General features: G+C 41.8%; 1 protein-coding gene across 3 annotated transcripts in view; it reads left to right on the top strand.

Annotated features, from left to right (window-relative positions):
- The window catches only part of LOC6499493 (A disintegrin and metalloproteinase with thrombospondin motifs 9), a 35905-nt gene that overhangs the window by 9583 nt on the left and 10629 nt on the right, over positions 1–15693 (top strand). Inside the window, exon 1 of one of the 3 annotated variants that reach the window (XM_032449929.2) lies at positions 4062–4514. The exons of 1 other annotated variant lie outside the window; for it this stretch is intronic. In XM_032449929.2, coding sequence (XP_032305820.1) covers positions 4410–4514 — 105 coding nt within the window. In that variant the 5' untranslated portion in view covers positions 4062–4409. Of the gene's footprint in view, positions 1–4061; positions 4515–6397; positions 6767–15693 lie in introns of those variants that run through there. One more of the 3 variants, XM_014910621.3, reaches the window with a different exon arrangement.

Below are 15693 nucleotides of genomic sequence, written 5' to 3'. Positions count from 1 at the left end.
AAGACAGCCGGGCGGCAAATAATGAAAACTGCCAACGCCCCGCTAGAGCGCGGAGAAACAGAATTAATTATGGTTAACCGTAACAGTTTTTGTTTGTAAACCTGCCAGGCATGTGTCAAGGAAATTGGGTCAAATTGCTGGCCCAGGGCACCAGAATGCCAGTGAGTGTCCGCAAGAAACTAGTTTTGGGATTCGGATTCGGGGTTAGTGAAAAGACTATATGTCATGCAGAGAGACTATATGTCGCAGACACACACACACACACCACCTAGGCTAACCACCCACAAATGAACTCTTGTTCAATTTGCCATGCCGAGCGTGACAATTAAGTCGATCGGATCAGCCGATCGATCTGGCCATGCTAAGTAGATTGATGTTTGTGCGCGGAAAATTAGAATATCGGCAAGAACGTGGTAGCTGGAATGGGGGGTCATAAATACGAGCGGTTAATGAACGCCGTAAAACAGCAGACAATGCAAAACGATAAACAAATGTCAGGCAATAAAATAACCAACATTTGTATGGATAGTGCGACCCATTGATTTCGCAACCCAGATCGATCGCTGTTCGATCGATTGCTGGCTCGATCGATTGCTGGCTCGATACGATGTGGAAGTGGGGCTTGTGGGCTTGTGAGCTTGTGGCCTGTGGCCCCCAGCAGATGTGCGTTGTCAAGAGCTCTGCACATAGACCGTGCTGTGTGTGGCAGGCACACCTTTTGATTAACCGTGGCCACGCAGGCGCAAGCGCAGGTGGAGGAGCCAACTAGAGTCTAGTCGGTTGTGTCGCTGTGTCGAAACCGACGAAGCTCTACCCACTAAGAAAACATCGTCTCTGACTAAGTATGTGGGTCTTGTTTGCCCAACAAGATACAACGTACACATTCACCGCATTTTCAAGTACATCAACCTCGAGTGGCTCTCGTTAGGCATCCAAATAGAATACACTTGTGACTTACCTCCTCCAAACCGAAACCGAAACTGAAACTGAATAATTATTAATTTTCATAAATATTAAATCAAAACGAATAAAATGCCTTATTTGCTGCCCTCAAACAAAAGCCTTCGACTGCACTGGTTAGCCCACTTGCGGGCCATGCTACCAAATTGGTAGCAGAGACGAATCGATAGACAGATAAAAGTTTAAGTCGCTGTCGAAGTGGTCTCATTTGGCCCGAAACGATTCGCCAAATTTGCATGGAAAGCCCGAGTGGTCGCTCCTTTTTTGAACTAAACGTAGCTCAATTAAAATTAAAACAATAATTGCCATCGCCATTGTCGCCGGCTATCAAATCTAAGTCTGTGTCACCCATTAATAATACATTTTCGTAGAGTTTTTATTTTTAAACTTTTTGAAATCGTTTCCGCCTTGCTTTGGCCGAGGTCTCTGGGCTGTAAAAGCATCTTGTCTGTCTCCCGGAAGCTGTTAAGAACTTTTGCCCTTTTCGGTCGATTTACAAATCGGTTTTTTTTTGGGAGGAGGCGGGACGAGAGCCGTTTTTTACGCCACCCCCAAGGGTCCGTGAAGGAAAACATCTGTGCCCGCAAAATTGTACTTATCTAGAGTCTAGACTGAGCCAATTGGGTTTGGTTCTTGTAAACATGTCAATGTGAAAAATAAACTAATTGCCTGAGAAGATCCGACAGCTGCGGGAATCTGTATCTAAATCCATGTATATTTGGGATATGTTTGCGCCAAATTGGCGCTATATATAATGTATATATGTCGGTTCGGACGGCAAGGCTATATCCAAACTTTCATTATTTGAATGTCAAGTGCGAGATGGGATGCTAGGCGCTGACTATTTCAAAAGATGCTGCTAAAGTCAATGCGTATTACAGAGGGCGCTGAGAGGCATTAATTTTGATGGCGTCTAATTGTCAAAAATAAAAACGGCATTTTAATGGAGTCCCCAGATCTCGCCTCTCGCGCAGAATTGAATACCGAGAATTCTGTCATGTCATCAGCGCGCCTGTGGAGCTGTTAGATGATTCTTGTAAAATTCTCCGCTCACCCAGCACAGATATAGATACAAATAATAATAGCTATTTCAACACATTTTTGATGAGAACTGTCAAAAAAATTAAGAAATTCCAGCAGTACAGTGGCCATCAGCGCCATCGAAAGGCCGGCTCTCAGATCTTGTTGCTGGCCGCTTGCCTAGTTAATGAATATAATCTCTTTTGATGGATTGAACAGTCCCCAGTGCCCAGTCCCCATTCCGCAGTGTTCCAAGCCGACATCAGCCTAAAGCCAAGCCACCAATCCGGCCTAGCCAAGCTGGCCCAAAAACTGAAAACTGAAAACCGAAAAGCCAAAAACCCAAAGCCCCAAGCGTGGCTTTCAATGGCCAACTGACAACTGGCATCGCCTTGAACTTGGTCGGTTACTTGGGTATTTGTCGCTTTTTTACTTTTTGTTTGGCTTTCGGTTCAATTCATTGTCTTTGTGGGCTTTTTGTTTTTGCGGTGCGTAATAAAATAATATAAAAATGTATTAATTTTTAAGGTTTATATTTTGTTGAGATCACAATCGGCCCGCAATCAGATGCTTGTGAGAAATGTCTCAGTTTTTCACAGATGCCCGGAAGAATCCGATGTACCAGCATTCGCTTATAGATACTCTTATTGGACAGACAGCTTAGAGATACATTCGCCTATCAATTGAAAGGGATAAATCGGCTCAGACGTCTTATATATTTTGTATTAATTGGCTGGCTGATCGCCCCCGAATATCAACAATTAGCATTTAGGGGAGCTCAAATGATTCGGCAATGAGTGATGTGGACTTATCTGATCCTTTCTCTGGGCAAGCCAGCCAAGACGTTTGTTTTTCTCTCATTTGGACCTACAGTTCCGGTTCAAAGTTCTGGCTGAACTCTTCGAGCAGGGCACTTGCCAGTCTCAATTAACTTAGATCTTATCTGGTGCGATGGCTGGCCACCGCCACACTCTTTCTCAAGGAGTTCTGCCAAACCAGTTTCGCGCACAAGTAATCCCGGCTCCGGCTGCTTAACCTTCTCCTCCTCTCGAGCTTCGAGGTTCCCAAAAAACGAAGAACCAAAAACCTTGCTGGGAGCTGTCGGTTCGAATTTGCTTTTGTGGGCGCAAACGGAAATTTAATGATGCGTTAATAAGTACCCCCTACACCGGGACAGGGCCCTTCAAACCGAACAGAAAAAGGGTCTTAAATACCCCTTGCTCGTGTGAGATGTGTCTGCTCGACAAAGGCAAGAATGTCATGTATGGTTTGTTGTTAAAACTATCTTTCATGATTGCTCTTTTTGTTTTTGCATATTCAAAAGATACTCGACTTGAAGACTTAAAGGAAGGGCCGACGAAATGCCGTCCACCCGGCATGTGCTCGGCCTACCTATGTGGGGTATGCAAATACCATGGAAGTACCAGACTATAAATACCCACAGCAGAGGTTGAAAAAATAAGATACCTTAAGATTGTAATGTTGTAGTTTGAAGTACATTATATAGTTTTGTGAGAGGACTTATCATACTATATATTTCATGACCTGAAAAATCTTGCCTTGTAAGATCTTCTTTGTCATTAGGTATCCTTTCCTCCAACTGACCTATTCTTGTGACCTTTATTGTCCATATGCTGTACATGCTGAGCTAGCGAATTGTTAGATAGATTGAATGTTCTCATTAGTGTTTGTACAGTTGTTGTAATTAAGAGCGGCCGTTGTTTTCGGCCAGAAAGTTCTCCAATCAGACAATGAACACCATGGACCCCCCTAATATTAATAATTCAGGCCGTTTTTCATTAAACTGTAATCATATTTCATTAGAGAATTATATGTTGTTCAATTGCCCCAAAATGTTGCAGATGTTGCTGCAAAGCCCACAAGAACAGCCGAGAGTTTGACAGCAACATCGCCCTTCTCTGCCCCCCCAACCGGGCCCTGCCCTTCCTTGTGTCTTGTGTTTGGTTCATTGTGTGCCAATGTTGCTCTTGTCAGACCGATGTTGTTGCTGCTGCTGCTGCTGCTGCTGCTCGCTGAAGCAGCTGCGGCTAAAGCAAAACCAGCACTCGGCATCTGCGCCATCCGCCTGCCACCAGCACGGGCGTCAAGTGATCTTTCAGTCGCTCGCGTGACGCAGAGCCGATCATATTTGCTTGCTCCTCCTACGCGGACAAAGCCCAGCCACAGACTCGAATCACAGAATCGTATGCAAAGTGCAAGGACTCGACTTTAATACTTTATGGTTCTTTGCGGAGGAGGCTTGGCCGCTTAAACGTTTTACAAATTGCGCAGGCGCAGCCTGCATCGGTTCGGTTTAGTGACCCCGGGATCGCGAGTTCATTAGCTCCTTTTCCAGGGCGAGTTCGGTGTGCCAATGTGTGTTTCTCAGTGATAGTTTGCTATGCAGGCTGAGTGAAAACGAAATAAGAATGTATCGGAAAGTACTGAACAACAATGAGGGGGATTCATCCGCCCAAGGAGGCCACAAGAGCCACAAGACACCTCCACCCATGGCTGTCGTGGAGGTCGTTAAGGTACGCTATCTGCTTATTTCTGCCACGATTATAGCTGAAATTGTAAATCCGCCAGTGGCAGTGGCACTTTACGATTACTTTGCATGTATTTATATATTAGACCACTGTTGTCATAAATCGGTTTCTCTGTTGGGCTGGTTCTCAATTATTTTTTATGGTGGCCATTGGCCAAGTCAAGTTGCGACCCCAATCGGTGTGCCATAAAATAGCCTGCCACAATGTCTTAATATTTTGTGGGCTGTTAAAGTTGCTATAAAACGTATGCTCTCAAAGTGCGCAGCATAGAGTTATTGCCTTGTTTTCCAAATTCTTGTATCCAAAGTTTTTGCAATAATAAAAATACTTTAAGTGCCTAATTATGATTTGATATGCTGCTAATTAGGAAATCATAACAAACAAAGGAATATTTGGGAGCTTTTTTATTGGGGCCTTTGCCAATTTGTGGGTTTGGGATCTTCGCACTCAGATCATCGACTAAAGAATACCAACAAAAAATCACTGAAACACATCATAATCTGAGGTGCAATAATCAAATTGGCTAAAACTGTGCTGGTTGGGCAAGTTTAGCCATTAATTAAAAAACAAAAATATCTCTTTCTGACATTCTGAATTCATCCACCGAATCAGGAAACAATATCATAAATTAGTGATAATCAAAGTGCAAATTGCCAATGACTAACAAATACCAGAGAACCGTTTGCATAATAAACTGCATACTTCCTGGAGCTCCGAAGTAGAGTCAGTGGCCTAAAAATATCGAATAACATCAAAGCTTAAGTAAAAACCCAATACTTCTTTGAACAAATGGTTTATAATCGATTAGGAAGCTTGAAATAAAATAATATCAATAAGCAAAGTGAAAGTGAAAAATCTTCTAAAGAGACAAGTAAAAGTTTCTTGGAAGTATCAGCATCCATCAGTGTCACTCTTTCCAGGGATCAATATCATAAATTAGAGTTAATTTAAGAGCGAAGTCCAAATGACCAAGAAAAGCAAGAAAATCCATTTGCATAATAAATTGCATACTTCCTAGAACACAATGACAAAGTCAGTGGTCCGAAAATACCCCTTGAGATCAACGCTCCCACATGGCAAACGGATTTGAGACTTATAGCCTTATGTCACAAAGAGCGCGGGCGAGGCACGGGCCCATGTCATAGATTTTGGCAATTAGAGCCAAAAAAACAAAAACAATAAACAGAGCAGATAGATCCACCGACAAATTGGGATAAATTATTTCTTTAGACGGTCGTCTTCATCTTTAATAGATCCACTATTTAAACAAAAGGATTATGTTTAGAAATACTTGGTTTAATAAAAGCTTAAACTTTTGATCATATAAAGCTATGTTATCAGTTAAAATAAATTAATAATGAATAACTTTACCAATTATGTTTTGTTTTTGGGCGTAGAAGACGGCAATTTTGTAGAAATGTTCCTGGAATTTGACAGGGCGTTTCGCTTTTATTTGATCATAAATTCGCACAACCTAATGAACCACGACACTATCGAGGAGGCACTCCCTCACCGACTGACAGCTAGGTCGTGGATTATATCAAAGCACGTACTGCCATGATGTGCGTGTGTGGAGTGCTCGGAGAAGGCCGAAGGCACAAATCGGCTGGTTAGAAAATCGCCAAGAAAATTATAATGAAAATAGAAAGCATATAGAGTAGAGTGTTTTCTAAATTTATTTTCGAGAGAAAGATCTGAGGAATAGCGATGGGTGCGTGATTTTCTATATCGGCCGTTAGATGAAAATCGGAGAGAAAAGCTCTACAATTTTATTCCGAGAGATCCTCTCCCATATTCGCACCTTATATTCGAGTTAGAGAAAGCTGGCAAAATCCTATACCTGCTCCAACACGGGCACGGATACCGCAGTTTACGTTTGGTCTTGTTTATACTACGAATATCTTATGTTTTCAGTTTCAGAAAATGTTCCGTCAGTCTTGTTTCGAAATTCGGACAAATCTCCCGCCGAATGGGAACTGAGCAAAAATTAAAAATACCATAACTCGGATGGGATGAAACGAATTTGAAATAAGAAGTGTTCTTCGGATTGTGCAGCGGAAATGCAAAAATAATTTACGAATGCAAGCCATATAAAATTGCATAAGATTGATGTGTAAAATGTCATTTATTACTCGAAGTTCGCCGAAATAATTTTGATTCTTCTGTCCAAGTTTGTGTGCCTCGAAGCATAAGATATAGTGCGAAAAATTTGTCAGAGTCAAGATATTGACTCAGAGGTGAATATATTATTGGCTTTCCATCGTCCCGCGCTTCTATTTGCTGATGTAAATACTTCTTAAAGGACCTACCGCAAATAAAAATACTACATGGATCGCTGTGTAATTAAATTTGAATTTAAAACAGACTATGCTTATGGAAAAGTACTTAAATTTGAATCGAATTCCATAAATTTGGGTTAATCTACCACATGCTAAGGGGCAACACGGTTTAATGGCTTACACGCAGTGCCTGCCAACATTAATTGCAAATTCTTGAGTGTAAAATAAATTGATAAATATTTTGTATTTTGAATTTGGTGTTTTGTATCTAGCCGACTGGCGCAGAGAATCTATTTTAAATAGATATTTTACACGAGTGATCAGAATTGAATCGAAATTGAGGCAATGTTTATGCCAAACTTTCACACATTTCAGCGCCACTGCCGAAATAAAATGAAAATCGAAATACTATAAAATCGAGAATTAAGTAAACACGCCCTTTACTAAAAATAGTAGAACCAAGCGAATCTCTGGCTCCTGCTGTAGGATGTGGGCAGTCGAAAGTAAAAAAGGCCAAAAAACAATTTGTTCAATTTTTCTTGTTGCAATCTCTAAAAAGCGTCCGCGTAAGCAAACAAAACAGAAGAGAAATGTGCGTAAAGAAAATGTTGGGAAAATAAACAAAAAAGGGGCAAATTGTTCTAAAAAAAAATTTAGACAAATGATGAGTGAGAGAAGCTTTGAGGTTAGATTTATGGGAAAATAAAATTTCCAATGGGAACTGGTTGCCAAAAAAAAGTCTCTAAAAAATTGCACAGCATGGAAACGAGAGCAATCGAGGTCGCCAGTGCCGGTATCTTAAAATAGAAAAGTCAGTTTTTTGTTTTATTTAAATTTGCCATTTTTTATATTTACTTTTCATTTTTTTTTTTTTTTGCAATTTTTTTTAAAGACAGAAGCGTGTCAGAATTATGATGAACGTATTTGTTTCAAATGAACTCTTGTGTTCAGTGAATCGAACGTTTGTCGGCTGGGGAATAGTAATAAAAACTATGATATAATGTACTCGGAGAACAACAACGAGGAAACAATAAAAATTCCTAATTAATTTACCAAAAAGCCAAAAGAAGCCAAGCAAAAGCTTCTAAAAGTTTTATAAAAACAGAAACAGAACAAAAAGCGATTGCAATAAAAAAATGTGATATATGCAAGAAATAAACAAAATTTATAAAAATATACCAGCAATTTGACAATAAATATGGCAAATGAAAAGAAAAGAGCCAGCAGAAGCGGCAACACCAACAATGCCAATAAAATATGTATTAAATATGTAAAATAAAAATAAATACAGACAAGCACTAAAATAATAACTGTGGCACATGTGGGGGTCGACCGAGTGCCACTGTCTGGCCGAAAAGCGAAATGCGAGTCGGGAAATATTTTTTTTTGGGTTCTCTTGGATTTATTAGCTGCGACTAGACACATCTTACACATCAAGCTACACATGTATCCTCTTCGGGTGACATTTTTCTCTATGTGACTTTTGGAATTAGTAGAACAGCCGGCGCGAAATAAATAAATGTTTGGATACAAAAAATAGTATAGTATTTGGGAAGGTGAGGCTTAAATACCCTTAAGCACCCGATATGCTACTAAAAAGCTCAAAAAGTCTCAGATTATAAATCTCTAACTATGAACATTTTTTCTTAAGCAAAGAATTGAATTACCTCTTGGAAGAGTATAACAATATTTAGAAATAAAACTGAAAAAAAATCGAATCTAAACTGAGGGTGTTAATTTTTTGCAAACATTTTTGGACCGTAAATAAATAACAGAAAATGTGCTTATGAGCTCTCGGCAAAGTGGTGGGTGTTAAAATGATATAAATATGCATTAGCATAATGCATTAGTGGGCGATTAGGAAGCCGTGTACAGCCGGTCCATGCCGACTTGGTCATCACAATAGACTTCCCTGCATTGTCTCGGAAAACCGTTAATAGACACATCTAACTTGGTCGTGTTTTGTTGCGATGTCTATTGAGTGTCGACAACAAGGCATATGCAAAACAAAAGCGATCAACAAAAACGTGGAAAGAAACGAGTCGGAAGCAAAAAATTAATTCAGAAATAAAAGCAAAACAATATCACGTTGATAGTCTCATAACTCTCGTTAAACATTAATATAACATCTGTACGATTACTTGACCCGTACGTGTTCAAGTTTTTTTTCTCTTCCCCAGTCAGTGCTTTTTTTTTGCTTTTTAAAAGCATGCTTTTTATGGCCAGCAACCGCACGCATTTTGATTGCGCTTCCTTTGGCCAGCGAGTGTTGCTTCCGTTTACTGCAAGATCATTTATAAGCGAGCTGTAGATTCTCCCCCCTTTGGCAGGGCAATCAATTTTAATTATCGAACAAATTAATCAGTCGCAACTTTCGTATCATTAAGATTAATGATGTCGGTCAAGCCGGCAAGCTGGCAAGCTGGGTGGCGAAACCAACACCAAAGCCCAAGCCCCCAAACACCCAGACACCCAATATCGACACTCAATAGCAAAAAGCAATGGGCCTTATAAAGCCCAAGCCTATCGCGATTATTATACATACTTGTCTATGCAAATAGTTGAACTCGAACTTGAGTGTATCGCCAATGAGCAAAATAGACGAAAAGAAAAAAAACGAAAGTCAAAACCAGGCATGGGATCACAAGCGTACCAAATGAGCTGTGGCAAATGTGATTAGAGCGCCTATTAATTGGTCGCTTAATTAGAATTCCCAGTTGGGAACACGAGCATATAAACTGGGCTTTCCCCAAACCCTCGTTGTTCCCGTTCCAATCTTAATTCCCGAAATAACTCGAAATAATAAATAATGGTCGCGTTTTGAAAAGTGCACTGACCCGGCCGAAAATTTTGATATGCTCGGAGACATGCAGACATATAGAAATATTGCCCTGTGCAAATTGCTTATGTGGACAATATGCACTGGGGCCGGGGCTGATTCATGTGTCCCGTTGCCCAAATCAAATTCATAAGTGCAGCTTGAGGTCAGTGACGCGACTCAAGCGTCAACAACAAACCGTCAACGGGCCCTGACGTATCTGACAGATACAAAATGTGCCAGGCACCAAAAATAATGTCGGGACGGACGCAGTGCCATGGACTTGTAATGAATTATTTATGAAATGCAGATACAAACGCAAACCCATCTCGAAGGAAAGGATCCATGCACCCAAAGAAATACTAAGTTATGAAGAAGGTTTACTATCTTTTTTCGGGTGTGGCATTCTGCTAATGAGGCAGACAGACATACTCACATATGTTCATAAGAAATGAAATACGAGCACGAGCCTGAGTGTATGCTCATGCAAATTTTTAGCGATTAAAAAGCCATAACTTACAGTATCAACGCAAAGCGTTGAGGTTAATTGACAGACAGCCAGACAAACTGGCCCAGACAAAGACCCAGAGCACAGTGCTCTGAAATTAACGTTGCACAACATAAAGTACTGCAAAAAAATGAGAATAATTAAAATAAATGAAATCCCCCGAAGGTTTCTGTTTGGAAAGCTTTTCCGCATAGCTTGGAGACTCTAGATCGCTGGAGGAATGCAAGTGGAGCGAATTTCTTATTTGCCCGACACAGATCGAGATCATGTTCCTCGGATCTCACAGCGTCGTTTTGGCCATTAGCAGGAACCGTATTCTGATCGGACTTGAACTGCTGGCTGGCTGTTTCCCGGGAAGTGCTGTCCAGATCTTTTTTTCGCCTTGCCCTTTGAAATTCCCACAGATATGCTTAGTCAGGAGGAATGCGAAGGGATCCAGCATTCAAGACAGAAAGCCCTGTCCATCGATATGGCTACTAACTGGCATCCTCTCGTCAAGAAGAGAACAAGTTTGATATTTTTGAATTCCTCACATCTTTTTAATTCGATGATTGATGTGGCGCCATTTCTCATGAGAAAAATGCAATGGACCTCAGGTCTTCTTTGTCGTTTTTATTCAACCCGATGTGACTACGAACCGTGACAGTGACAGTGACAGTGACACTGACGAAGGCGCCCCCACTTTGTGGGGCTCTGACGGACGCATCTCCGGATGGATCGTGGCGGTATGATTGCCCCAACAGGCTTATCCCTTTGAGGTGGTCATGGTACATGGTGTTCCAATCAGTCAACAGATGATCCCATTGAATTCCAATAAAATTCTATGAAATTCCAGAACCGTTTTCAAACCGATTTGTTTTGTTTTGCAGCATAAGCGAGCAATGTTAATAATATGCGGAATGGGCATTCCATTCCTTGCGGCTCCCAGTTGGCTCTCGAAATTGTACATTGTACTTTGTGTGTACTTTGATCGCCTCCCACCAGGCCCCCATAATTCTCCCAGCTAGGTGAGCATATTAAATTAATGAATCTCACCTGAGGTGGTGTTTTCTTTTGCCGCCGAAAGTCTTAATTGCCCACAATCGAACATTTCCTCTCATAATTTGGTTATATTTTCCTGTTGCCTGCTGCCAGTTGGGTTGCCTGATGCCTCGTCAATGAGTCAGACCTTGGCCATTTACCTCTGAGTAACTCTGCGTTCTGGCATTCTGTTGGTCTGTGTGTGGCACAGGGAAAATCACATAAATGTCTGACTATTTTTATTTAATTACCGCCAAATATTTCACTCATCATAACCGATGGAGGTGTAAAAATAGATTTATATTATATACGTGCGTATTGCGGATTGAGTTATGAATTAAAATAGCCAGCTATTTAATGACTCAAAAGTCAGGGACGTGGGCCGATTCGATTAATGGATGTGCATCGCATAACCCAACCATTGTGTAATGCACGTCACGTGCTGCTATTGGGGGGTTGTGTTTATAGTACTCCTCCTCCAGCCGCTGTCAGAGCTCATTTATAGAAATGCAATTCATCAAATTACTGAGCTGGGGCTGGGGTTGGGGCCGGGGCTGGCATTTCTGATTAACTAGACTCTCAAGGCAGGGAAGACCCGCCAACATCCGACGTCCGACGTCCAATATATCCATTCATCCAATCAATCTAACGATCGGCCAGAGCGACAAGGATCCAGTCTGGCATTAGCCATGGCACAATTGAAATGTCAGGCCTGTTCGTAACTCAAATGCATAATCAGAGGCAATTAAGAGGCTGCACTCCCAATGTCCAGTCGTTCAAGAACAATTCCTTTGCTATTGTTCTTGAGCGGCGAACAAAGAAAGCAAACAACGGGCTCTGATCGTGGCACTTCAAGTTTACATTTCCTTTTACACACGATACTGCAAACAGCAAGCGGTAGACCTGTGCTGCTGTTTCAATTTTATTTACTCATCTGCTTGTTTCTTTGTGTTGTTTGTTTGTTTGTTTGCCGGCGAGAGCGAGCCAGACCCAGAGCCAGAGACAGAGACCGAGAGGATAATGATAACATATGGTCAGCCGGTAGATCGCCGGCCGGCCGGCAAACATCATACTCGCACAAGGTGATGATGCTTCTCGTCAAGGCAGCCCTGCCCCGTCATTGGGGCCTGCCCCTTGTTGCATACACAAGGGGGAGCTTTGAGTGCACCAGACATGGGTTATTTTTGTTTGTTTATTATTTTCAAATATTTATGAGACGCACTTTAGTGTCATTGACATTGTATGCCTTCGTTGTCGGATAAAAGACAAGGACGCTGACAGCATTGTCAGATTCCTGGGATTCGGATTCAGTTGTTCCGCGGATAAGATAGTGAAAACAAGTGAAATAAGATCGAGTCGCTGGGTAAAAAATTAACCACATACATTCCAAACTTTTTTTTACATTTCTCACATACCTGATGCCAATCGTTTTTTGTTTAGACTCGGCACTGCGATTATTTAACTTAATAGAGCTGTTGCGGCTGCTTTTTAATTTGCAACCTGAGCGAACCACATAAAAAATAAACAAAACAAATGAAATTGAAATTGTTGGCTTTTCGCTGCCCCGCCTCGCATACCCCATTCCGCATTCCGGATTTCGGCACTCCGGTTGCTAGGCCAATTAGCCCCGAGATCATCCCACCACATCGATTTTCGTTCAGTCGGGATATCCACACCTTGTTGGGCCATCTGGTCTCTGCCACCCACCGGTTGCCGTTGCGGCTTCTGGGAAGAGCCTGCCGCCTTGCCTTTGAAGTGGTGCCACCAGGTCGAGTAAATTTGCCTAATTTACAACGTTTTTAAAATCATTGCCCGCCGAATTTATAAAACGGTTGCACCGAGAATGAAACGGCTTTTAATTGACTCGTGATTGGGGCTCGAGTTTGGGAGGTGTGCCAGGTGCAGAGCCTGTTCCCGTTTCCAGTTCGTTATAGGTGTATATGGATATGGGCACCACCCAGCCCCGCAATCAACTTGAGCTGTCCAAATAAACACGCACACACTTTGTAAGCGTCGGAAAGCAAATAAATATTTGTAATTTATATGTTTCTGACTGGCGTGGGCAACACACCGCAGATACAATAAATAAACCGGGTGCGAGAATGTGTGCTCCGAGAATGCTTAAGGCTGAAAGGCACCACGAATGCGCTTCCAAGGCTTGAAACGCTTCAGGAAATGTGCACAGCAAGTTTCCAAGCCTCCTTAAAGACGTGTTTCGAAATTCAAAAATTAATTTTAATTTATTAAAAGCCGTACCCAAATTTATCAGTTAGTTACAAAGACCGATGCAGCGAGAGGCTTACAAAACAAAAATGCTTGAAGTTCGAGCAGCTCATATTGCTCATACGCAACGTGTGCCCATAGAGAAAAATTGGCCTGTCTACGCTTTTATGTATATTGCTCCAAAAGTGTGCCAAATAAATCAAATGCAAAGCCATTAAACTGTGTATTAAATTAAACCCATGTAAACAAACAAAACGCGCTTTAATCGAATGACAAAACCTCAGGTTGCGTTTTTATGGTTGCACTTAAAATTTTACGATCCAGCTGTGGCAAGTGCAGGCTGCTGCAAGGCAAGAGCCTTATGAGTCACCATCACTCGACACCCCAGCTTCCCACGTTCCACATTAATCACATCAAAGTCGTTGCATTTTAAATAAATAAATATTAAACAAGTTAAGGGAAGTAGAGTGTTTTAAGTTTTTTGTTTCTCTATTTTTTCTATACATTTTTTTTTCTTTTTGTTTGAATTTGATGAAACGAAAGCTAAACAATGTTGATTATTTTATAGTTTTGAAACGATCGAAATAAACGAATGTGTATATCATACGATTTCAAGGTTAAACACGCAATAATTAAATTGGCGAAAACTTTTTTTTACGGCCCAAGGGGCCGGGCTAGATGAAAATCTTCTTCGGCATGCTGCTCCGGGAGGAGATCAGACCATGCCCATGCCTATGCCCATGCCCGTGGCAGTAAACAAAACGCCACTCCACCATCTCTTCCACCTCCTCCTCCTGATCCTCCTTCCACTTTCCGAGCCCCAAAAGAAAATGTGGAATATCTCTGGTCTCTGGAGATCTCCAAGCACAGCACAGCACAGCACACATGGCAGACGCGGGCGGTGTCCAGCCAGCCAGTCAGGCGACCCTGCGACCAAACGAGCATATGTACATACGACCATTAGGCCAGACGGCTGGCGCTGCCGCTGGCGCTGGCATCTGAAGGCTGGAGGCCAAGTCCACATACGTATAATATTAGGCGTGTGCGAGACGACGACCGCCGTCCGCCGGCGATCGTTAAGCCAAATGGAAGCCCGGTCGATTTTGTCTAATGCATTTTGTAGCCCATTTTCAATTAAAAATTTCGTATGTACTTTTTTTTCTTGTTCATTTTTGGCCAAGGTTAATTGATTGAATTTGCGATGATGGCTTTCAATTGGGAATTTTGAAGTTATGAATGCACTTCAACCGACTGCAGTTAGTGCTGCTGCTGATTTCAATTAAGATACCCTTGCCACCGCCAACTGCAATTGCATTTTCATAGGCTTAGTTCGATTTTGATTTGTTCCATGAACTATATATAGTATGGTGGTGTGTACGAGTGTGCATATAGCGATGACGCGTGCTGTCATAGACACACATTTAGCGATGGCGCGTGGGTGCGTGGGGGATTCACCGGATGACCGCAGTCTCCCATTTGATTCGCAGATTCACACATTTTCCAGCGAAGATGCTTTTATGGCCGTGTTTTTGCTTCTGGCCTGTTTACAGGCCGGGGTGTTTGTTTTCGATTTGGTGTTTGCGATTTCGCGAAATTTCAAGGGCCATGCTGCACTGGGCATCCCCTTGTCAATTCCGAGGCGGGAAACTGCCTGCGGGAAAAACAATTCCGGGGAAATGCTTGGCTGAAAATTGAAAATATTTACAAATACTTGGGCGTCCTGAACAAACCAATTCAACGTAATTTCAGTGTTTGCAAACAATCTGTTTGGGATGAATGCATTCGACTTTTCAGAATGTTTGAATCGCGTGGAAAATTCTATAAAATTCTATCTATTTCCATTGAAAAATAATTTAGTCATCGGATAAACTGATCATTTGTTATTATTTACAAATTGCCGGGGAACTTATGTATTTCGAAAAAGGAAATGTAATTATTGTTATACTGTTTATGCTTTTTTTTTTTGCGCCAAAATGTTTTTCTAGCTAAGGCCGTTATCCATTTATGAATATAATAGCGCTTGGTTTTTGTTTGTGGCAGTCACGCATCGCGCATGCATAACGGCCCCAAAAAGCGCACGCCCATAAGGTCTGCAAGTTTATTTATTATTTACCAGCGGGCGCTGTAAACACACGCGCCCCAAATTCTACAAAGTGGAAAACTTTTCATGAAAATCGTTTTTGCACAAACCGGGCATACGGTATGGGGTTTGGGGGCATGCGGCATGCTGCATATAAGGTCAGAAACTGCCCGAATATGCAGATGAATTTAGGAAATCGATCGAACAACGTGTCGGAACTGAAAGATTCCTTTTCG

Source organism: Drosophila ananassae, chromosome 2L, assembly GCF_017639315.1.
Source record: "Drosophila ananassae strain 14024-0371.13 chromosome 2L, ASM1763931v2, whole genome shotgun sequence".
NCBI classification, from domain to species: domain Eukaryota; kingdom Metazoa; phylum Arthropoda; class Insecta; order Diptera; family Drosophilidae; genus Drosophila; species Drosophila ananassae.
This window is presented reverse-complemented; position numbering and strand designations above follow the sequence as displayed.